The 24,616-nt window shown below is 50.5% G+C and overlaps 1 protein-coding gene across 1 annotated transcript in view; it reads right to left on the bottom strand.

The window, feature by feature from the left end:
- Positions 1–2,307: 2,307 nt before the first annotated feature.
- Positions 2,308–24,616, bottom strand: part of TEDC2 (tubulin epsilon and delta complex 2) — a 36,288-nt gene continuing 13,979 nt past the window's right edge. The window contains exons 2-11 of the mRNA XM_058816279.1: positions 11,417–11,658; positions 10,878–11,318; positions 10,641–10,813; positions 9,524–10,199; positions 8,085–8,138; positions 6,050–6,134; positions 5,631–5,754; positions 5,316–5,417; positions 4,708–4,919; positions 2,308–2,487 (exon numbers count right to left, since the gene is read on the bottom strand). Coding sequence (XP_058672262.1) covers positions 2,344–2,487; positions 4,708–4,919; positions 5,316–5,417; positions 5,631–5,754; positions 6,050–6,134; positions 8,085–8,138; positions 9,524–10,199; positions 10,641–10,813; positions 10,878–11,318; positions 11,417–11,658 — 2,253 coding nt within the window. The 3' untranslated portion in view covers positions 2,308–2,343. The remainder of the gene's footprint in view (positions 2,488–4,707; positions 4,920–5,315; positions 5,418–5,630; positions 5,755–6,049; positions 6,135–8,084; positions 8,139–9,523; positions 10,200–10,640; positions 10,814–10,877; positions 11,319–11,416; positions 11,659–24,616) is intronic.

The raw sequence follows: 24,616 nt of genomic DNA, 5'->3' as shown, positions 1-24,616 counted from the left end.
CAGTTGGAAATGCTTAAAGTCACAGATTCTGGAAAGAAAATAAAACACTTGCCTCCTCCTCAGGATCCCATCCTTCAAGTACGGAAAACCCAAAGACCTTGTAAATGCTACTGCAAGGGAATCAAAGAAGGAATCAGCTGCTAATTCTCCCTGGCCCTCTATGCTTTCTCAGCTCATGTCTACACAACACTGGGATCATCTATCACTTTCCAAAAATACTGCTCATTTCCTGTATTTCTGTAATCCTATCCCCTGGCATCAAACACTACCTTAAGTCTTTGTTTCCTCATCTCAGCTGGATGTACTTTCTTCCAATAACAATTGCACATCCTATAACAAAGCCCCCAGCCCCTGAGTTCAGCTGCTATTGAATCTATCTCTGCTACAGCACAAGGCTGGTTTGAAAGAGTGAGTCATTCAAATTATTTAAAGTCTTACACATTTCTGAAATTTTAAAATGTGGTGTAGGAAGAGAAAGAAAACCTCACTGCACACAGAGGCAGAGAACAACCCAGCTACCTGACACTGTGCACCCCTTCTGCACAACCCCTACAGGGTCAGCTTGCCTTCTGAGTTTGCAACAACCCCTGTGAACCTTCTCTTGTGGGCTGTCTCCTTTTCCCAGCCCTTTCCCACCTCTGCAGTCCTTGCTGTGCCGCTGAAGTTGCTGCCAATTTACACTGGCCTGCTCTGGGCTGAGCAGCAGATGCTCCATGACTCATGCAGTGCTTGCAGATGCAAGTTATCCCTAACAGCACCCTAATTAACAATAGCAAATGTCAGCTCTCCCATTCAAACATGTTCATGTTCATGTGTATGACCATGCTATTTTAGAAGGCAGTGTCTGCTCCCTTGGAGTGCTCAAGGCCAGGCTGGATGGGACTTGGAGCACCCTGGTCCCATGGAAGGTGTCCTGCCCATAGCAGGGGGTGGGATGAGGCCCCTTCCAACCCAACCCATTCTGGGATTCTGTGACAAAAATACAAAGGGAAAGTCAGAGATGCTGATTTTCACCTATCATGTGAATGATTTTTATTGAATTTTGAGTGTCACAAAGAGCCAGACATTCAGAAGGGCCAGGAAGCAACCTGACCTTGGGAAAAGATAAGGAAAAACTAATGAATGACTTTGCACTGCTAAGAGCTAAATTACACACACACACACATATACACACAACAAAAGGAGTCCAGCTTTGAGATGAGGTCTGGGTCAAACTGTACTAGGCCATGGTACACTTCCTGAATGGAATTTAAGTGCTCACAAGGAGAGGTTTTCCACTTCACTCCAAAGCTTTACCTGTCACTGAAACACCAGGGAATTTGGGGATTACACGCAAAAGCCCAGCATAAAGGAGAATGGCAGCTGGCCTTTTCCTGCGGTGACAAGGTGGGAAGCGCTGCAGGCCCTGTGTTTTCTAGGGCCGGGCTGGACATTCCCGGTGACTCCGGCTCCGGCAGGGACCGCGGGACCCGCCCGCCACCTGCCGGGCACAGCCGGGGGCAGCGCCGGCCCCGCTCGCTCCCTGCGGCACTAAAACCACTCAACACTGCCTGACCCTGTGTGCCAGCTGAGAGCACCGTACCGGGGCAGCAGAGTGGCTTCTGGGGGTTTCTGGATGCTGGAAGGCCGTGAGCCATGGTCCTGGTCAGTATAAAAGTGTTTTGCTCTCTGCTGAACTGTGTGCATCCTGAGCTTGGTGTCCTGAGCTTGGAAGAAAAGCCAAAACCAGAGTCTCTGAAGCCCTGAAGGGGCTTCACAAAACCTCAGTTAACAGGTTAGGAAAGTGATATAGAACAACAGAAACACAGACTGGTTTGGGTTGGAAGGGACCTTAAAACTCACCTCATTGCAGCCGCTGCCATGGGCAGAGACACTTTCACCATCCCAGGGTGCTCCAAGCCCCAGTGTCCAACCCAGCCTTGGTTGGACTTCCAGGGATCGAGGGGCAGCCTGTGCCAGGGCCTGCCCACCCTCACAGGGAACAATTCCCAATTCCCAATATCCCATCCATCCCTGCCCTCTGGCAGTGGGAGCCATTCCCTGTGTCCTGTCCCTCCATCCCTTGTTCCCAGTCCCTCTGCAGCTCTCCTGGAGCCCCTTTAGGCCCTGGCAGGGGCTCTGAGGTGTCCCTGGAGCTTCTCCTCTCCAGGTGAGCACCCCCAGCTCTCCCAGCCTGGCTCCAGTCCTCGGGATACAAAAGGAAGTTAAAATAAAATAAAAAAAAAGCCCATAATGGAAACAACCCCCTGGAATTTAGGTGAATAAACAAGCAGAGTAAAGAAGTTCATAGAAAAGATTTATTGCTTGGAGCTGTCTTTGGCTCTGTGCAGGAGTAGCAGGAGCTCAGTCCAGCAGCTCGTCCCTCACCAGCACAGGGAAGCGCCGGCCCCCCTGACAGAGCTGGCTGTGGATGGCCCTGAACAGCCCTGCAGAGCCCTCCAGGCACGGCCTGGCCTCCAGGACAGGCAGCAGCTCTGCCATCATCACCTGGCAGAAGCAAAGGAGACACTGTCACCAGAGCCAGCAGCACTCCAGGACTCCTTGTAGTGGCTGCATAACAAGTGAAATCTAATCAGAGCAGTATGACTAATAACAGGCTAATTGATTGATGGATACTTTCTTTTGTCATATTTAATAAAGGCAGAGTGGTTCATTTTCTGCTCATGAGCTGCCTCAGCAGCCACCCAGCATTTCCAGAGCAGAGTCCATGGCAGTGCTGCTGCCCTGCTGCAGGGAGGGCCCAGCACTGGGGTGAGATCAGCATCCTGCAAGAAACTGCAGCTGGTGCTGCTGCAGGAGCTCTGCAGGCACACAGCGAGTGCTCACTCACCCAAGGGTGAAGATCAACCCCTCACTCAGCACTGCTCCCAGCACCTCCCAGCTATGCCAGAGCTGTGAGTGGCACCTCCAGCCCAAAGAGGCCACAGGGGCTGCTCAGGCTGCCCAGCATTCCCTGGCCTGGCTGCTGCTCTGTTAAGCCTGTGCTGGGATCTCAGCCCAAGCTGTCACACAACCCAGGGCAGCATCAGTACCAGCTCTGGGATCAGGACTCACTGACAACTCAAGCACAGGACAAAAGCTGGTCTTTGGTGCCCCACTCTTGAATTAATGCTTAGACAGACATTTTGCCTGGGATTTTTATTTTTTTCTTTTTTCATCTGGCATGAGGTTCTGAAGTCTGAGCAGCCTGCACACCAAAACCCAGCCTGCTGCACACTGCCTGCCCAGGAGAGAGGACAAGTGCATGTGTCAGCCACCTCTCTAAAGAGCCAGAGCTCCAGGAGTGTTGGACAATGCTCTGAGGCAGAGGGTGGGATTCTTGGACTGTCTGTGCAGGGCCAGGAGTTGGGTCTCTTCCAACTCAAAGTTATTCTGCAATTCCATGACTGTTCCCTGGTGGATGATACAGAGGAAGACCCAAACAGAACAGAGTACAGGATATCTGCAGGGGGTTCCCTCTCCTGATATGCACAAAGTCTCTGTGCAGGGATGCAGGACACAGCTGCTCATCTCTGGGAAGTCTCTTTCCACAGACAGGAAAGCTACCTAAGGGAAAGCTGGCCCATGGAGGAGTGCTGCACTGCTCCACTTCCATCCCCCTGCTCTGCTCCTCACACCTAAGGAGAAACAGATCTCCACCATCAAAGACAGGCTAAGAGCCACCAGGAATTTCTGTGGTACTTGGCATTCCTCCATGGAAAGGCAGTGGAGGCTTGGCCCAGAAACAGGCACATCCTTTTCTGGGGTATTTACCTTGTTCCATGCCCACTTACTTCACCTGGCCCAAGAATTTCACTTATCCTGCACACTCTGCACAGGGCTGCTTCAAACCCTCAGGGCTCACATGGCACCAAGCATCTATTTGGGGACATGTGCAGAGGAAACTGTGTCCACCAGCAGAGCAGCAGGAATCAGGCTTTGGTCACCATATCATTTTGGGCAGACAAAAAAACCCCAAACCCTTCATAATTTATAATTCAGTATTATAATGCTGAAATCCCATTTGAAGTCAGGTAGCAATCTGTCTTCAGCCACAGGGCTGCAGACAGTTATTAATAATGCCTCTCTGGCTTACAAAAAAAATGACTTTTCCAGAGTCTCTATCACTCAAGTCAGTAGCAAAGAATAGGTCAAAGGAGGAGATTTGATTTCATAGATCTTCTCTGCCCTTTGCTGCCGGCTGAGAAGAACAAGTAATCCCTGTGTGGCAAACTCTCTGCTCAGGCTGCTGAAGAAGCTGACACCTCCCACCCTGTTCTTACAGTCTCAGAATGGTAAAAGCAAGATTAGCAGCACAGTGGTTTGAGATTTAAAAGGAAAGGAACAGAGAACAGACGAGCTCAGGTGTACAGTGGAAGCTGGAAGTCACACAGGAGGGAATGAGTGCCCTAAGAGGGCTGTAAAGGCCTGACAAAAGGGGCATTATCAACAACATCCTCCACTGCCAAATTCTTTCAGAGTACATAAACAAAATCTTATCAGGAGAGGGTCAGGCATGTAAGGGCCTCTGCTCTGACCCTAACAACAACAACAACAACAACAAAAGTCCCATTCACCAACAAAGAGAACAAGGCATAAACACAAAAACACCACTGGAGGAACTTGCCATGCTGCTGCTGCCCATCAACACCTTGTACAACAGCTGCTGCCCTACAATTGTCCTTTTCCTTCCCTGCTCTGGGAGCACTGACACTGCTCCAGACTCACCTTTTGTAAGGCAATCTCTTGGTGCAGCATTGCCACTTGCAGCTTCAAGGCAAACAGGTCCCTGAGCTCCTGGAGGCTGGAGTAACAGAGGAGAGGCACAGCCAGCATGTCTGCACTGTCACACATCTGTCCCCTGGCAGGGACACAGGCTGGAGAGCAGCTGCCCACATCCCCAGGGCACTCTGGGCACAGCCTCAGCTGGGACTCCAGAGCTGCCAGGGTACAAGAAAGGGCAGGAGACAAAAACACAAGTTAAATCTGTACTTCCAGACTTTATGATCTATTTACTATTCCCAGAACTGATGACTGAAGACACTGCATTAATCTGGGTAAGCTCCTCACACTTGGCACAATCAGGGCACCCCAAGCTGTGGCCTGCCCTGTCCCCTCCCCAGCCCACTTGAACTGCAACTGCATTCAAAGCTCCAAGTCTCTCCTGAACACAGAGGGGGGGACACACAGGTACCACAGATTTGTTTTCCACCAGAGAATTAAGTTCTCCAATACCATAAAGATAACCAGGAGCAAAATGACCTTGGTGCAGTGTCCTGCACACAGACGGCAAAGGGCCCCTTCACACCTGACCACAGACACAGGGACTGTCTCACCTTCCTGCAGCAGCTGCAGCTTCTGCAGGCACTGGGACACTGTGCTTTGCAAACCCTCCAAGGTCAGAAGGCTTTCATATTCTCCTTGCAGAGTGGGAGGATCTATAAGAGAAGCAGAGAAAAAGTGTGAACACTGGAACCTTCCTCCCCAAACAGCTTCCAGAATGGCCTTGGGTTCACCAGCCTTCATTTCAGGCAGAGAATGTTCCTGTCCCTCGTGTCCAGCACATGCCAAGAACACAAAACTCATGGAACTGAGCCCAAACCATCCTTATTCTACCTTCTGCCTTCCCACTGCCCTTTTTCCCTCCTTACCTGCAGCCTCAGCTTCCATACACTGCCTCACACGGGAGGGGACATCCTGGAGGCCCCTTAATTCCTCCTCTATCTCTGCAGGACTGGGGGTCAGCTTCGGGGAGCAAAACTCAAACAGCAGCAGCTTAAGGAAGGTTCCATAGAATGCTGAGCCCCAGGCCAGGCCAGCTGCACTCAGGACAGAGGGAAGTGGCACTGCAGGGGGAAGGTGAGGACAGCAAGCACAGCTGTGTGGGGCATGCTTGCCTTGTGGCCACGTTTGGCTGGATCAGAAGTTTTGCAAGTGCTCAGCAGCTGTACTGTGAGAAAACCCACTGCCTAGAGAGCCAACTGGAACTGCTGTTATTGGAGGCATAACTCTCTCCAGCCTGGAGCTCACTGCAGAGCAATTGCACCCTGTCCCTGCTAGGAAAGGATACAGTTGTCTGGATCCTCTCCACAAAACGGGTCCTTGCAGCTGCTGCATCTGCACTCGTTTGGCACAGGCGACATCTCTCCCACGCCCTGAAATTCCAAAGGGGCACGAGGTGGAAGTTATGTTCCTCTGTAGCAGCCAGTGCTCACGCTGAGCTGTGACACACCAGTGTGGCACAGCAGTGCTTCAATTACAAGTGTCTCCCTCCCCCTCTCTCTCACAGGTTATTTACCAGCCATTCCCACCTCATTCCCACGGCTGCTCTCAGATCATCAGGGACACCCTGCAGAAAGCCTCAGACCCTGCAGAAAGCATCAGACACTGCAGAAAGCATCAGACACTGCAGAAAGCATCAGACACTGCAGAAAGCATCAGACACTGCACAAAGCATCAGACACTGCAGAAAGCATCAGACACTGCAGAAAGCATCAGACACTGCACAAAGCATCAGACACTGCACAAAGCATCAGACACTGCACAAAGACTGCACAGCACCTGTTACTCCCTCCTCTTGTTCTGAGGGGAAGGATCAGAAGACAGACAGCACATTTCCATAAGCAGAATGTGAACTTGTGGCACATCCCTCATGATGCTGTATTGTCCTGCCTGTCTTTATACCCCAGAGGAAACAACAAATCTCCCCTTCCTTTCTTGGGAGTAAGTCATTTGCATTTCTGTACATTCGTTCTGTTAGTATAGGTGTACAAAATAAAATAGCAGACAGGACAAACTACTCTCACCCAACTACTTCATATTCCAAACTTCCTCAAGATTCTTAATAATTTCTTGGAGGGGGACAAAGTGGTACGTATGGCAAGCAGAATGGCAGCAGCACGTCAGGGATGCTGCACAGAGGTTTAAGGACAGAACCATGAGGAAGCTGACCAGGACTTCACACCAGAGTCACCAGTTTTTTACATAAAGCACTGCACAAACAACAGCACTACTGGAAAGATGCATTTCTCTCACAGAGTTCAACATCCTCATGGATGCACAGTCCCCATGATATCCAAACTTAAGGATTGTCTCCCAAAACCTGCCACAGCAAGTGAGAGCCATCAGGAGGAAGCTTAAAATAGTTCTGCAGTGCCTGACTAACTCGAGTGTGCATGTGTCTTCTCTCTAGCCTAATGGGTCTTTTAAATCATGTTAGAATCTGCAGATTTCAGAAATATGTTATGCAAAGAAGTGTCAAGGTTAATGGAACAGGAAAGAATAAAAGTTCCCAGGCAAGATGCAAATCCTCTACAAAAGATCTTGAGTGCAAAGGTTATTCTCAATCTGTTACTGAGTTGAAAGCAATAGTGAGAAGTATAAAATTACACCAAAGTGATTGGAATGCTAAAAGACTCAATTTAGAAGTGAAAATTAAGGGTAGAAAGTCTTTACAACTTGCAGAAGGGCAACTAACAAACTGGTGCCTGATAAATGACAGTTTTCAAGAGGAGGAGGAATTCTTGAGGGCAGCACAAGGGGCTATAGTTAGATTTAAGAAAGGGTTTATGCTTAATATCTGAACAAAGCACATAATGAGCATCAGAGGAATTGTGGGAAACCCTTCCAGAAGGCTGGAGAATGGACTGGAGCATGCAAGCCCCAACCTCTGGCACCATCCCTGCAGTAACACTGTAGCTGGCTGAGTGTCAGAGTTCAGCAGCAGGAAGCAGCCCCAGACACACACAGGAGAGCTGCAAAGGCAGGGCAGGGATGGGCTGGGAAACTCATTTGGACAGTGTACACAGACACCCATCCCACGGGGGTGTGTGTGCCACCAGCAGAGCCTTCTGCTGCACCCTCAAACCCACAATTAAAGCACTGCAGGAACTTCCTGGCTCAGTGATTAACAGTAATTAGCACACAGAGAACAAAAGTAGCACTGGTGGCTACAATAACAGGAGAACACATCCTCAGCAGCAGCCCTGCAGTAGGGGAGCTCCTCCTGCTCCCAGCCCTGGGGGTCACTGCCTCCACACCCCACCCCTCCTCACAGCCCCGAAGCTCAGGGGAGTTCTGCACTGAACGGCTCACACTGCTCTCACCTGCAGTTCCTGGAGTAGGCTTTCCTGTAGGGCAGGGGGAGCTTCAGCTGGCATCTGTGGAACGGGAGAAGGATCAATCCTGGCAGCTGCAAAGCAATTAACTCAGCCTGGTGTTCCACCAGGGAAAATGGTGCTTTGTCAAAAGCTGAAATGAATTTAGCTGCAATGGGAGATGTCAGCAACTCTGGAGATTGGATCCACCACTGTCCTCAGACTGTCCTCAAGGAGGGAAGATTAGGTTGCTCATTGGACTCCACATCATGGAGCTGAGCTGGGAGAGCTCTTGGACCCACAGAGGTTCATGCAGGGTGGGCAGCTGGGAGCAAAGCCATGGCACAGCAGAGCACAGACATGGAAACAACACCTGCAGGGAAACTGCTCTGCCACAGCCTCTTGCCCTGTCTCAGCTGGATGAGGCAGCTTTGCTTAGCACTGTGTCACACTCACAGAAATAGGAAAGGGACATTCCAGCTTCCACTGGGAATATGATTCTTAACCCTGAGGCAGAATAATCCCTAAATTGTTACACAAAAACAGGAGGGTTGGCAGTGGTTAGTCACATGCAGACTAGGAATGCAAGGCCACAGCTGGGAAATTAAATAAATGTTTGAATCCAGATCCCTGTTCCTACAGCAACTGTCACTGAAGTGTCCTGGGGCCCTTCCAATGCAGTGAAAGGGGATCATTTCCTCCCTGCACAAACACAAGAGTTAGGGTGTGGTGGCTGAGAGAAATACTCCTCAAAACTTTGCAGATGCAGATTGAACTTCAGTGTTGTTAAAGCAAAAGAGGAAAGAAATTACTTAAGCCAGACTGGTATCCAATCTTCCAAGAATTATTTTGCCACTTTTCCACAGAGAATCTCAGTAACATTCCCTTCATAATCCTTCCTGCACCAAACCCTTAAAACAACTGCACTTGAGTCAGTCCTGATTTGTGTGGTTACATGGGCAGTACGTTACAGGTTAACAGGGACAGCATCAAACCCAGATGCCATCGCTCCAAACAGCACTGGGCACATGTTTGAGACAGAGAGAGAGAGAAATCATGCATTATGTATTGTCACTGTGTAAAAAACAGAATGAATAAATAAAAAAATCAATATGCTATAACAGAGAGTACACTCAGAGGAAAGCTAAGGCTCAAGAAAGCTCTACAGAGACAGCTTTCCAAAACACTCATAGGGGACTAGGAAACATCAAAAGTCTTAATTGAAAGGCTTTCAAAGTCCCAGCCATCCAACAATAAGCCCTTAAAATGAAAACACTTACTCAACCACAATAAAGGCTTTTAAACGGTATAGGATCCTTCCTCTTGAGAGGGATGTGAGGAGGATGGAGCCAGGCTGGGACCCCCAGAGCAGCTACAGCCAGCAGGTTCTGTACATGTGCCTGTGAGTCTGGAGCAGAACAGGAGAGGTGCCCACCTCCCACACTTACCCCTTTTCCTGCAGGGTGCCTGCCCTTGGTGAGGTGCTCCTTCCCCATGCACCTGCAGTGTCCTCCTTTTTGCTGGACTCTCCCAGGAAGCCACAACTTTTATTCCCTGCATCAAGTAACTGCTTGCCAGCAACTGTGGAATTCTTTACTGCAGCTGAATCCCCCCCAGAAAAGCTTTGCTGGTCATTTGGGGCAGATTCAGACAAGCCAGGTGTCTCCTGGGGCTGAGCTGCAGCACTGACTTCTCTGGCACTGGCACCAGTCGCTGTCCTGTGACTCCTTCCTTGTTTGGAAGTCACTCCTTTTGAGGAAATCTTCCCAGCTGTCCTGGGGCCTTGAGAAACACATCTGGCTGGGACTTTCCTTTGCAGTTTCTTCACATCTGGGTCGGTCCTGTAAGGGGCTCTTAACTGGTATGCAGAGGGCTTCTTCAACAACAAAGGCTTTTGGCTTCCAGCTCTCACCTTCCTGCACTCAGGAACATCCTCAACAGGTACAGGCACCTGCTGCTCTTGAGCTTTCTTGGGAGCATGTGCCTCACCTGCCCATTTCTGTCCTCTAGCTCTCTGAGCCTCTAATGGAGTTTCCAAGATGCTTTTCCTGACCTTCAGTGCCTTCTCTAAGGCCCTGTTCAGCAGTTCCAGCTCCTCCAGTTCCTTGGGTGAAGGCCTGTCTTCTGCAAGAAGAGAAAACATGTCAGAAGGCTCAAACAGGCCCTATTTGACTCCTCACTTACTTGTTCTTCCAGGTGGCACAGAAAGAAACAAAACCTAATGACCAGTGCAGGGGGTGTTTTTTTAGCTATGGGAACAACCACTACACAGAAGATGCAGGCAGGACTGCCAGAAGCTCTGAAGACCCAGGATGGATGTGAGGACACATCTCCTGAGCTAACCTCAACAAGTGACATTCCCACACCTGGGTCAGGCCCCAGTCACTTTATTGCTGGCCTTGGCTGACAAGACACGACTCCAAGCTAACCCCAAGGAGGAGAGAGGGAGGACGAAGGCAGAGGGGGCATTTAAGTGGATGCAGAGCATTGGAATAACTCCCAATACCCCAACTGGCCCGAGGCCGGTGTGACATGAGGGGGCAGCGGCCCGGGGGATTTGCTCACCATGCACTGAGCTGGAGCCCGACTGTGGCTGTGGCCGCTCCTCTTCCTCATCATCCCTGGAGGGAACAAACAGCGACGGAGCCGGCGTGGCTGCCCTGGAGCGGGACCAGCACCCCCGGCCCGCGGGCCTCGGGCACGGCTGCCGGACCAGCGCCCGGGCCTCGCCCTCCTCCCTGCGGGCCGCCGGGGACGGAGGGGCCCGGAACGGGCCGCCCCACACGCGGGTGCCGCACTCACCAGCGCCCCAGCAGCGCCCGGCTCCGCGTCGCCCGCCGCTCCAGCTCCCGCCGCCGCTCCGCGCCCGCGCTCAGCGCCGCCCTCAGCGCCGCCGCCGCCCTGCATGCAAGGCCCAGCGCGGTCAGCGCCCCGCGGGATCCGGCCCGGCCCGGCCCGGCCCTGGCCCCTGCCCTCACCTCCGGCCGCGGCCCGCAGGCAGCATCGGCCCCGCCGCTGCTCCCGCCGGCCCCGCGCTCCCCGCGCTCCCCGCGGCCCGGCCAGGACCTGCGGGCGGGGCGGGGCCCGAGCGCGGCGGAGGCGGGAGCGGCCCGGAGCTGAGGCGGGAACGGCTCCGGGCCTGAGGCGTTCCGGGCGGCTCCGGGCCTGAGGCGGGAGTGGCTCCGGTCCCGCTCCCCGCAGCGCCGAGAGTGTCGGGCAGAGGGGTCCCTGTGGCGGCTGTGCCTGCCCGGCGCGGGCGGGACAGGGCCGGGGATGCCCCGCTGGGCCCGGGGAAGCGGCTTTTCCCTCCGCTGCCTTCGGCGCTTCCCTCTCTTTCCTACCCCCTCTCAGGGGGCTCGGGCGCCGCCTGTTCCACAGCCCGAGGTATTGGACCTCTCTTGGGGTCAGGACACAACCGGGATTTGTTCCCCTCAGCCTTGGCAGTGGAGCGCCCCGAGAACACAGAGCCCGCGGCCGGAGGTGGGAGCGGGCCCGGCTCGGTGCCCGCCGCTCCCCGGGACCGTGCCAGAGCCACCTTCGGCCCCGCGCACGGCAAACTGCTGCTGCCGCCCGTGGTTTGCGTCTGCATAAAAGAGAATTTGTGGGGGGTTTTTGATGGAGAGGGGAATCTGCCTTGCTCTGCGGCTGTGGGAGCAGCCGGGTTGGTACCGCGGGCTCCGAGTGCTGCTGGATCCCGTCAGGATGAGCTCTCGCTGCGGAGCAGTGCAGTTCCCCAGAACAGCCCGTAGCTGGCACTCGGCACTGTCTGTTCAGGCAGCTGAGGAGCAGGAATCCAGCCCTCCCCCTTGCGCAGCAGAATGAAAGTTAGCCAAAAGTTAGAAAGGAAGAAAGAAGTGGTTCTTTGCCTTCAATGGCTGAGTCTTGAGGTTGAGATGCTCGTGATTCTCTGCAGCGACGTGATCACAGACTTTTAAAAATAGAAGTTGAGAATTCCAGGTGATTTGTCGAGACAAGACTTTAAAACCCCTTATAAAATGTTGCAAAATATCAGAAAAATCATCACACATCGTGAGTTCCCACATTCACGAACTCAACATTTTTCCAATTGTAATTTGGACTTTTGGCACAGGCAAATAATGATTTCTCTCTCTGTAGACATTGCAACCGAATTTGGCAAGCAGGCTGGCCCCTTCCTGCCCTGAATCTTGTAGAGAAGTGTGAGTCCACTGTCAGAACTCTGTGAGCAGTTATGCCTCTGAGGCAGGAGCCAAGGTAGAGCCCAGCTAGATATCCCTGGGCTCAGCAGGGCTGTTGGGGGTATCAGGCACTCAGAAAATAGTTCAATCAACAAAGTCACCAGGTGCAACGCTGTGGGACCCTGGGAAGCACAGCAGCAGAACAAGAAGAGCTCATTTTTAGACAGCTGCTTCTCTATAATCATTAAATATCCTGAATCAGAAGGGACACGTAAGGATCATGAGTTCAGCTCCTGGCCCTGCACAGACATCCCAACAATCCCACCCTGTGCCTGAGAACGGTGTCCAAACACTCCTGGAGCTCTGACAGCCTCGGGGCTGTGCCCATTCCCTGGGGAGCCTGGGCAGTGCCCAGCATCCTTTAGGGGAAGGAGCTTTACCTAAAATCCAATCTAAACGTCCCCTGGCACAGATCCAGCCTTCCCTCAGGTCCTGTCCCTGGTCACAGAGCAGAGATCAGAGCTGGCCCTCAGGATGAAGCTGCAGGCCCTGCTGAGCTCTGCCCTCAGTCTCCTTCAGGCTGACAAACCGAGTGCCCTCAGCCACTCCTCACACAGCTCTAGTTCCCTCGAGACCCTTCACCATCCTCGAGCCCCTCCTTTGCTCTCCAGTGCCTTTGGATCCTCCCGATCCTGTGGTGCCCAAAGCTGTGCCCGGGATGGGTGGATTCCTGCAGGATGGGACCGGCCAGGAGATGGAGCCCTGGACTCCCTGAGCCTCCAGCATCCCCTGCTGTCCCAGGGGGAGCACAGCCTGGGCCGTGACAGTGACACCTCTAGTCAGGCACCTGTCGGCATTTAAGTATTAAAAACAACCAGAAAAGGGATCGGGCTGCTGTAATCCGGCAAGGTCACCCGAGGCATGAAGCCTGCTGGAGCAGCACTACTGACACGGCTGCCTTTTGCATCAAGTCTCTGTGGTTTGGCAGTGCTAAAAATGATCCCCACAACCCAAGGGTCCCTTTGAACAGGAGATAATCAAGTGTGTGCTCCTCCTGAGCCTCTGGCTTTATGCAGGCAGTAGAATTCCCCCCAACAGACAGGAAAGCTTCAATGCAGGCACTTTGCTGTTAAGCTGCACCTTGCTGGGAAGAAGGACAGGTGAATATGTTTTAGGTGAGGTAAGGGCTGCTGCCATCCCAAAATCAGAAGGGGCAGCGTGGCAGGGAGGGCAAGGCTTTACCTCGCCCCTTCCAGCTGCAGCCAGCACTGGTTAAACCATGGGTGAAACCTTGGCAGAGATGGGGTGAGGTGAGAATTGGCAGGCGGAGAGCAAAAACTTCCTGACAGCTATAAAACCACTCCTCTACTGATGCTCAGGGCTCAAACGTGCTGAGTCTGGACTCAGCTCAGCTGCTCCCACTCCCCTGCACACCTCTATGGCAGGCTGCTGCTGCCTCAACTTCTGAGAGTCTTGCAACAGGGCAGCAGCTGGGGAAATCAGTTCCTGCCTTCTCTTGTGGGTGGTTGGGTTTCCAGTGGATCATCTGACAAAGGCAATTGAGGAAAAGGTCCCAGGTGTGTGTATCACTCTTTTCACTGAGAGCATCTTGTGCTGGAGTGGGTAAATGCAGTGAAGAGCTGTATTCTGTTCATGTAGCAATAGGCCCTGCACCAGAGCAGGCACAGCTGGCACAGCTGGCATAGGAGACACCTGTGCCAGAGCCTGGATTTTGAGCTAACAGAGTCTGAACTGTGTTTCTGCTTCATGACATTTTCTTGCTGGGAAAATGCTGGCTCAACCTGGCACCCATGCTAAGTAACATTTCAACTGGTGCAAAAATTTAGTTACAAAAGACAGGTTAAAATACTTGTGTGATGTACAAGGGACTGTTGCTGGTACACAGCTCTGGCACCAGTTATTTTTGGGCCTGAAGTCCTGAGAATCTTGCACAGGTGAGATGTAAGGGAAGTTAAAATGTCAGCACTCATTCACTGGCCAGGTGATATTCTGCAATCTTTATTTTTATTTTTCTGAGAGCCCAACTCTTAAATACCTGTCAGCTAATAAAAATAACTGTCCAGGCACTGGGATCTCCTGCTGGGTGCCTAAAGCTCTTTGAAAGCCTGCCCATAACCCATCAAGGTAGGATTCCCTGGGGTAAAATTCAAGTAGACATCACTTAGCAACAAGAAGAGGAAAAAAATTAAACCAGGAGATAAACTTAATCACTAATACATCTCCCCACACTTTCTATATTATTATATTATATTATATTATATTATATTATATTATATTATATTATATTATATTATATTATTCCATGAGCCGTGCTCCTCTTGTGTGCTGCCCATGGGGATCAGTGCTCTTTGCTGAACTGACACAGGAAAATCCTCCCTATGTACACGGGCATGTTGTGGCTTAAACCCAGCCAGGAACTCAGCCCCACACCCCTCACTCACCCCTTCCCAATGGGACAAGGGAGAGCATTGTAAAAGTGAGAAAAGTCATGGGTTGAGATAAAGACAGTTTAACAGGGAAAGCAAAGGCCATGCAAGAAAAGCAGAACCAGGAATTCATTCCCTGCTTCTCTGGGCAGGCAGGTATTTAACCATCACCAGGGCAGCAGGACAGTCACAGGCAACAGTTCCTTGTGATAGGAAAGATGTGTGCTAATGTTTTTACACACAGTTCATGGGTGAGGGGATGGGTGTTAATGTCTTTGAAATGTTTCTTAATGTGTCTACCAGCTTCAAATGAGGCCTCAGGTTTTAGCTTTTATAGTTTTCAGATTCTGTGCTGCTTTAGTGTGCACTTCTGAACTTCATATTAGAAGATAGTAAGCTCTCTTCACAGAGCAGGGAGACAAAACAATTCCTTCTCTAGCTGGGGACCAAGGACAAATGATCCAAATCTCAGGCCCAAGAGCACAAACAACGTGGACTGAAGAGAGAAAAACAAGGATGGGACTTGATGGGCTAAAGCTGGAATTGGACAATTAACTCCAATATGCAAATGGACCAGAACTCATAAAAGTGAGAGACCCCGTGACTGGTTGTGCATTTTGTGACCATTTTGGTTCACCTTGGGTGCTGCCCTGGCTGGGCTCTTGTGCTGCCCAAGGTGCATCCATTGAGGCCTCCTAACAAATCCCTGCTTTATTCTGTAACTGTGTCCAGTCTCTGTTCTGGGGCAGCCTGCACAGGGCATCACCAGCAGCAGATTTGTGACAGAGCCCAGGCAGCTCTGACTCCTGAAACAGACAAGTGGGTCTGCACGAGCTTCAGTTTCTGAGCTTTGGGGTAAAATGAGAGGTTCAAGGGGGAGATGGGCTAGGCTGCTCAGGAAGGCTGTGCCTTCCCAGTGCCTCAGCAATGGGGAAGGAAGAGGGCAACACGCTGGCTGGGAGTTTGGGGTAAAAGGAGGGTGCGCCCTCTGAAACTCCCACAGGTGTGTGCCCTGGTGGACTCTCTGCCTTTATTTGAATGAAGTTTCAGGACTCCTCTGTCTCCTTTATGGACCCTGGCTTTTCATAGTGGGATTTTTCATACAAGTCCAACCATTAACCCACCACTAAACCACATCCCCAGGTGCCACATCTGCATGTTTTTTGAACACCTCCTGGGCTGATGACTCTATCACTGCCCTGGACAGCCTGTGCCAGTGCCTGACTACCCTTACAGTGATTAAATTATTTTCTAATATCCAACCTAAACCTCACCTGGCAGAACCTGAGGTTGCTTCAGCTTCAGCTGTCTAGGTGAAAAATGCTGACAGCAGGGACGCTTTCACTGGGAAATAGTCTGTATCCTCACCCTTTTCCTGCATGTTACATTGGATCAGCCCTGTTTGAAACAAAATAGGGAGGACAAAGAAAGTCTCCTGTGTATGAAACCATGGAACAGGTTGTCAGGAGAATTAATCTAAAACCACCAGAGATTTATGTCCAAAAAGGAGAGAGAGAAGCCCCGTAACTTTATTTGAATAAAGGGAGAGGCCGTGGGGCATTCCCCTGGAGTCTCTCTAATTTTAGGGGGACACAGCCTCCTTTTTATCCTCATTTCCTGGCCGCATGTCCCTCTCTCTTTCCCCGTTGGCTGAGGTACTTCACAGGTGCAGACTTTCTGAAACGCCCAATACCTGAAACGCCTCATACCACCTTCTCATGTATAACTCCCCACCATTGTCTTTTCCTTGTCACTCAGTGGAATTTCTTGGGGATTTTATGGTTCTTCCCATTGTTTCTTTCATCTCTCAGTACCCAATTTGATTTATCAGCAGACCTACAGTTTGTTTGTAAAGACAAATCTCTCATTCCATTTATCAATCAGTGAAATCCTTCCCATTGTTTATTTTATCCCTCAGTACCTAGCTTTATTTACCAGCAGATCCACAGTTTGTTTGCAAAGACAAGTCCCTCATTCCTGTCAAGACTGTGCATATCCAAGTTGGAAAAGACTGCAGCTGAGGTGAGGAGATCCTAAGGAAAAGGGAATTCTTTCCAAAGGAGGTCTCCGTGTCCGGTTCGGGGCCCTCAGTGCGAGGGCGCCGCTGGGTTTCGCTGTCCCGCCGCCCTCGGGCCCGGCGCCGCTGCTCGGGGCTGCCGCTGCCTCTCGGGACCGGAGCCGCCGGGATGAGCCCTCTGCAGAGGCTCTGGTGCCGCTGCTGGAGCCGGGCAGGGTCGGGAGAAGCCGCTGTCCCTCAGGAATTCCTGCACACGGCGGAGGCCAAAGCCCCGGGCCGCGGTGCCGGTGATCCCTGGCCGGGCTGTGCTAACCCGGGCCGGCCCTCAGGGGATCCTGTCTGCCCGTGGGGGAAGGAGGTGAGGAACCCGGGTTTGGTGTTTCAGCAAGGAGAGCTGGGTTGTGCAGTGAGGCCTGGGCACAGGGAAGATTGTGAATCTGGAGATTTGGCCAGGCTGTTTGGAAAACAGATGCAGCACTTCATCATTAGCCCCTGTGAGCACCATGTGCAGGATTGTTCTGTCTTCGCTGTCTTACTCTGCCAGTGCGGTTCTTTGACTGCAGTAACAAGGGGGTCTGTCCTCCCTCGTTTCTGTGGAAAATGATGCATTTAACACATGCAGGTCCCCATAAAGCCAGGCCACGAGTTTTTAAACCACAGGGAAAGCAGTGGATTAATACTGCCCCTGGGGACTGAATGTGTTAAGGATCATCACATTAACACATCTTCAAAATCCTAAGCCCAGGCTGAGGTCTCGGTTCACACCAAATGAAAACCTTGTCTCTTGGAGTTTTTGGACAAGGGAAGGGCCTTGCCCAGATTGCAGAGTCACCCATAGCACTGAGGTATTTATGGGGCTATTCTGCCCTCCAGGCTTCTTGCTACCTGATTTACAGTCTGGGAAAATGCAGCCAAATGGAAACCTGAGGGATCTTTCCTTCTTTTCTCTCTGGCCTTCTCACAGGACAGACTGTTGGAGATGGGGAGAAAAGGAGATGGGGTTCCTGTGGGACAAAGAATTGTCCCACCATTGAACAGGGCTTCTCCTGCTGAGGCTTCATGCAAAGCCTTAAACAATCCTGGGACCAAGTGTGGCTGTGAGATTTGCCTGATCGTTTCATGCTTGTACAGCACCATTAATTCCCTGGAAAGTGCAGGTTCCGGGAATGGGGGGTGAACTCTGGGCTCATCAGCACTGGAGGGTGTGGATACTGAAGTTTGCATGAGTTAAGCCGGAAAAAAAAAAAAAAAAAAAAAAAAAAAAAAAAAAAAAAAAAAGCTATTAGCAAAACTCACAAGAAAAAAGAGTGAAAAACAAACACCACCAGGAATGAAATGCAAAGATCTGAGCTCTGGGGAACTTTGAGCCCTATGGAGGACGAAGAGGAGCAAGGGCAAAGACAAGTATTTTTTTATTTCCCTCAGAATTGCTATAGTGTAGAACAAATGTATTTTCTTGTCTTCCATTAAAATATTCCTGGATAAAAGCTAAAACACTGCTGGCTGCTTCTTGGAGAAAGTTCAAACATGGAGCATGCACACCTTGGAGAGGTAAGGCGAGGCTCAAACATATTCACATCTATTCCCAAATGTTTGCCTTCTACCTGAAGAAAAGAACATCAAGCCTTTAACTTTGGTATGGCCTCGATTTTCCCTCTCAGGACATTTGGGGCCAGCATTGAGGGTTGTTTGGGAGGTGTCTGTGCAGGGGATGGAGCAGAGCACAGGTGGGTTCACCTGCCCAGCACGCCGCCCCACTGCCAGCTCTGCAGGCATCTCCCCATGGCCCCATGGCAGCAGCTGCTCAAGCCTGCTGGCTGTTCCACAGTGCCAGCTGCCTGCTGTAGGAGCAGATGCCTGTGCTGTGTGAGCAGACCCTGATGGGACCATGTGTGGTCCTGGTGGAGATGGTCCTGTGGTACAGAAAATTAAAACTGGTGAAAGTCCAGAAGTTCAGAAAACCATGTGGTGCAAAGGCACAAGAGAGAATTGAGCTGGCAGTAGCTGCACAAATAAATCTGCTTCAGGGCTAACTGAAAAGGAGAAAAGACTGAGAAAGAAAAAGCTCTGGATGCTTCTGTATCCATGTAGAGAGATCCACAATCAGTGGCCTCAGGGCCCTGCTGGTGGCAAAGAAGCTTTATGATTGCTTCTCCATGGCTTTATTGATTGCTTCTCCTTCCTGTCTTTTATTATTTTTCCTATTTAGTTAATAATTAGGAGTTAGATGAGAAAGGAATTGTCAGCTCTGAGTCTAGGGTGTGGTGACTGATGCTAGAAGAGATTGCAGTAATCTATTTAGATTTTACTAAAGCACTTGACACTGTGTCTCAGTCTTCTGCACAAAACTGATTAAGTCAAATGATACGTGAAAGCTGATGATGGAGAAGACTGCATCAGGTGGAGGAAAGGTATCTAAATTTCTGCAGACATAACTGCCAGATTAAACTGATTAATCAATGCAGATTAGCATCATCTTTATCTTTGCTGCTGGTCTCAGACAAGACCTTTCAGCTCCAGGCCATCACATCATCCATTGCTCAGGTAAGAGCATTTGATGAGCTCCTTCCTGTTCCCTGTGGGCAGCAATCAAGCTCAGAATTGAGCTTGTTTTTCTTTATTCACTTTTATCTTCCTCTTCTAGAATTCAAAAATTACTGCAGGTCTTCATGTGCTGGAAACCTCATTTTCATTGCTCCTGAACTTGATTTAAGGCCTGAGTTGGAGTTTCTAAGAGCATTTGAAATTCACTTACAAATTCAGCTGTCCATTTTGTGTCTCTCTGAGGGCATTCAACCAAAACTGTGTAAAAGTCTTTCATATACAGCAATCTTGATATGCAAACACATGCATGTCATCTCTGGGAGGGCTTCTGATTTCTGCTTGTATCTCACACTCAGTTTCTACCTCACGTCTGCTCATCCTTTCCTTCACCAGTGATTTTGCACTAAAATCACCTTCCACTTCTCATCCTTATGGAGAATGTCAATGCTATCAGACAGGTCTAGATCTCAGATTTTTACAGGGAAAAAAATCCCCATCCATTCTTAGTGCCATAGAAATAAAAATTCCTTTATTGTATCAGCATTTTAATGCCTCATCTGTGGAAAAAAATATTAGTTGTGGGCACATAGATCATCTAGGAAGGGTCATTTTTTCCATAGCATGTCATCTGCCCAAAGCAGGAGCTCTCCATCTCTTGGGCAGCTCCACACTCTGATAACATCTCCATGAGTGCTTGAGTTTCTGTCTGACCCAGAAACAGAAGCTCAGCCTTCAGCAGAAGTGTTGTTGATTCCCAGCAGGGAGCCAGATCAGCCTGCAGAGGAAAAAGAAAAAGTTGCTTCAATTCTCCTCTGTGTTTTGAAGTAAGGACTGATTATGAGCAATCAGTACCTATGGCTTTTATAAATAATTTTTTTTAAGATAGGCCAGCCATGGAGACCCTCTTCCATAACCTCCTAATTTCTCCAGGCAGTTTGTCCTGCCTAACACTCTGGAAAATCACAGCAACTATGAAGAGGTTTTGTTTCCATCATAATAAATCAGATAACTTCTTCCAGAAGGCACCACGGGATCTGCATCACACCCATCTGTGAAAATATAAGGTGAGTTCCCTGTGAATTGGGGTTTTATCTTGATTAGGGCTGAGCCCAACTTTGGCCTGAATGAGGAAAGGTCTGGTCCAGCTCCTATAAGGTGAAGGGAGTGCAAGTACTTTATCATGCAATCACAGGATGATTTAGTCTGGAAGGGACCTTAAATTTCATCTTGTTCCAGCCCTGTTCCATGGGCAGGGATGCCACTCACTAGATCAGGTACCAGGAAGGTGTTTTACCATTTTGTTTTCAGTTTTTATCTCTAATTTGAGCTGACAAAGTTGTTCTGTGGCTCCCTCACTGGAAGGGCTGAGTGGCCATAGCCTCCATTCAGATTCAAAAGCACCAGATAAGGAGCTGATTGTGGCTGTGGTGGTGTGGTTTGGAGGGGACACGTTCCCCTGACAGTGAAATCGCCTGGCCAAAGATTCTGCTCTCCTGCAAGCTGGAACAGACAGAGTGGGAATGAAACTGGGAATGAAGAATTTTCCTGTGTCAGATAAAATAAGCTTTAGTGGGAGCTGAAGGCCGGAGGGGGCTGACCAAGGCCATGGCTCTTTTCCCGAAGCAGAGCAGATGCACACAGTGCTGCTTTCAGGTGCCTGTGATTTTCTCCAGCAGCTCCCTCTCCCTGACAGGCATGGCAGGTGTCAGTGCTGCGCTCAGAATTTTGTTGCACGGGCTGTGGTTGGGCACTGTTTGGTTAAACGTCTCTGTCAGTGTATTCTAGACCTCAGATGGCTGAGGAGTTAAACAGGAGATGGGAGGTGAAATGGGAATCTAGAAAGTGGGAATTAAGCCCCTGTGTGTTGCCAGGGGCAGGAGTGAACCCCGGGAGTTAGTGGCTTGGACATAACCAGGCAATCTGTGTCCTGGAGTTCATGGTCAAAGAACTGCTTTGACCTGCTTGTATTGAAGATTGAAAAGGATTCAGCAGCTCTCATTTCTTTCATTTCCCTTCCTCTGAGGCAGGAATCTCCCAAGCCACTATAAGGATTGTCTGCTTTCTTGGAGCAGGCTCTCCACTTTGCTGCTGATGGCATCAGACCCCTCCATCCCCACCAGATGTGGGGATGCACCAGATGTGCAGAGCTCTCTGCAAGAGGGCAGCAGGAGAACCCTGAGCTGCTCACGGAGGGATGGTCCCATAGCCCTGAGAGCCCTCCTGGGGCAGATCCATCACCCTGCATACCCCAGGGATTGAGCCTGCTGGGAAAGGAGCCAGAGCCCTTCTCCTGCCTGGTGGGGGGAACACCATGCTGAGCTTGTGCTGCATCTGCACAGCACATCATGAGACACCACAGCACTCTGGAGCTGTCAGATGGCATTTTTAATCAACCCAAACTTGACTTTTTAGAAATTGTAGTTAATTATGCTCTCCAACCAGAAAGCACAGGGCTTTGATCAGTGCTTCTCAAAGCAAGTATGATCCAGTGCTGCACCTCTCGTCAGCTCATTAGCAGCTACCTTCATTATAAATCCTGCTCCTTAGCTCGGTCTGAACTGGAAGCTTGTGAATTAGGAGAGGAGTTAGACAAGGTTTTGTAGCTGGATCTCAAACCATAGACAACATAAATATAAACATGGTTTACGCTTTATAGACACATAAATATAAACATAGTTGATAGGAAGAAGCCCTTCCTATAAACTGTAGGAAAGGTGCCGCCACTGATGAGCAGAAGATAAGGCCCAGCAGCTGTCCCAGAAGTGAAGCAGGGGTGTTAAACAGGGGATTTGCCAATGTCTCATCTGCAGCCCCAGGCCAGGGTAACCAATACCGTGTTTGAAGCAGGATAGATAAGCAGGAGTGCACCTGCACAGGTTCCTTGGAGCTGCAGTGCCAGGTGAGGGCTTGGCCTCAGGGTGCAGTGCCAGGGTTGGTGTTGGTGTTGGTGTTGGCAGCCTCACTCACCACACAGACAGGGATTTGAAGCACAGCTGGTCTCTTGACCCTGAAAAGCAGCTCACTCCAGAAGACTTGTCCATGAGGCTGCCCTGCCATCTTGGAATCTTTGCTCCTCATAAGCTTATAGAGGACTGCAAAGTGAGAGATGTTCAGGGTTAATTATAGTTCATTTTTCTGGTAACCCACTGTTCCATGGCAGATTTAGAGCTGCCTGGAGGGAGGTTAAGAGCCATTTTGTCCAACTCTGGAGAATCAATCTAAAATAGAAATAATGTGATGAGGGAATGTTGCGGAGGCTTGTAAAATTGAGACACATTATATATTCAAACAAGATTTATTTTATACACCAGTTAAACCAGATTAACTGGTTTTATTAAACCAACTCAATAAATTAAGCCAATTAAGCTGCATCAGGATTCAAATAGAGATTCATGATGTCCAGTGGAATTGGTTCTACTCGAATGACTTCAGATTTCTTAAGGTTTAGAAGAGTAACAGAATGTAAGAGTAACTCAGAATGAGCTGGGTTACCCCAGTGAGGGTCCCCAGTCTCATGGAGTTATCTGAGACAGCAGCCTCACACAATGGAAGGATCCCAGGGCTGCTCTGAGGGGGTTTGGCTCACCTGACCCCCAACACCTCCATCCCAGTGAGGATGACTTGTGCTCACACAGCCACGTGAGCCCTCCCTGGCTGGGTCTGACATCCCCCACAGCCACCCCCAGGCGTGGTGGGGTTCAGCCTGCACAGGAGAAGGGAAGGGAAGGGAAGGGAAGGGAAGGGAAGGGAAGGGAAGGGAAGGGAAGGGAAGGGAAGGGAAGGGAAGGGAAGGGAAGGGAAGGGAAGGGAAGGGAAGGGAAGGGAAGGGAAGGGAAGGGCAGCCATGACTGGCCAGGCTTGGGGGCAGTGGCAGTCACAGACTGCAGGGAGAAGGATGCTCATGACACCATGTCAGCCCTTTGCAGCAGCCTTCACTCCCTGCAAGGGCAGAGTGGTGAATCACAGGATCACGGAATGGTTTGGGTTGGAAGAGACCTGAAAGTTCATCCCATTCCACCCCTGCCATGGCAGGGACACCTCCCACTGTCCCAGGCTGCTCCCAGCCCTGCCCAGCCTGGCCTTGGGCACTGCCAGGGATCCAGGGGCAGCCACAGCTGCTCTGGGCACCCTGTGCCAGGGCCTGCCCACCCTCACAAGTAAAAATCCTTCCCAATATCTCATGTAATCCTGTCCTCTATCATTCCCCCTTGTCCTGGCACTCCAGGGCCTTGTCCAAATTCCTGTCCAGCTCCCTTGAAGCCCCTTTAGGCAATGAAAGGGGCTTTAAGATCTTCTGGAACCTTCTCCAGGCTGAACAGCCCAGATCTCAGCCTGGCTTTGTAGGTGAGGGTCACCAGCCCTCAAAGCATCTCTGTGCTCCTATTAAATAGGAATATTCATTGAGTAGGAATATTTGATGTAATCTAAAATCAATGAAGCTGAAAAGCCCATCGGCATTCCTTGTTTCCTTTCACTTGTCTTGAGACCTGCATTGCTTGGCCTTCAGGAAATCCACATTCTGGACCTCCAGACTGGGCAGCTGGGGGTGCCCAGCACCATTTTCCTCATGGCATCCTCCTCGCCATGGTCTGCAGCATCAGGAGTGCCTGTGGCAGGGTCCCTGCAGAGGAGCAGCTCCTGCACTTTGCTCTAGGGGCGCAGAGCACGTCCCTAGGGCTGTGAAATGCCCCAGAAAAGCCTCTCAGCTCCCTCCTCTTTACCCCTGTGACCATTAATTGTGTGTGGGTCAGCACCTGCACTCTGTGCAGGCTCAGCCTCCCCAGCCCCTGCAAGGAGCCACTTCCACCCCCCAGCTCTCTCTTGGTGCTGATGCTTTGCATCAAGGTGCTCCTGACTGAGAGGGAAAACATTTTTCCTTCCTAAACCAGAGCATGCCTCAAGCATTTTAGCTTGGGAGCTCAGTGTATGCCACAGGTCCTCTGCCAGACACAGGCCTTTCATAAGATTTTTTTTCTGTCTAATCACACACAGAAAATGCATTTGCCATTCTTAGCAGACCGTTTCACTGTGGTGTCTCTTTCTTCATCCCACAGTATATCTCCCCCCGATTAACTCATGTATTTTACTCTCTGTGCTTATGTTTTGGCAAACATGAGGAAAGAGGGTGATGCTGTTCTCAGAGACAGACTGATGAGGCCCAGGTACTCCCAGTAACAAGCTAACACAGGGTTTCACAGATGCTCTTTGGGCTGCCCATCAGCACATTTATCTCCACTGTAAATCCCAGAAGCCTTAACCTCCAAATGGTGCTAATGAGAGGCAGTCACATAAACCTGGGGCTGGCACCAGAGGCTGCTGATACGAATCACCACAGTGTGAGTGTTCTTGGAATTTTTAAACTGAAATTAAATTCTC

Source organism: Ammospiza caudacuta, chromosome 17 (assembly GCF_027887145.1).
Source record: "Ammospiza caudacuta isolate bAmmCau1 chromosome 17, bAmmCau1.pri, whole genome shotgun sequence".
NCBI classification, from domain to species: domain Eukaryota; kingdom Metazoa; phylum Chordata; class Aves; order Passeriformes; family Passerellidae; genus Ammospiza; species Ammospiza caudacuta.
The sequence above is the reverse complement of the archived record's forward strand: the minus strand, read 5'-3'. Positions and strand labels throughout refer to the sequence as shown.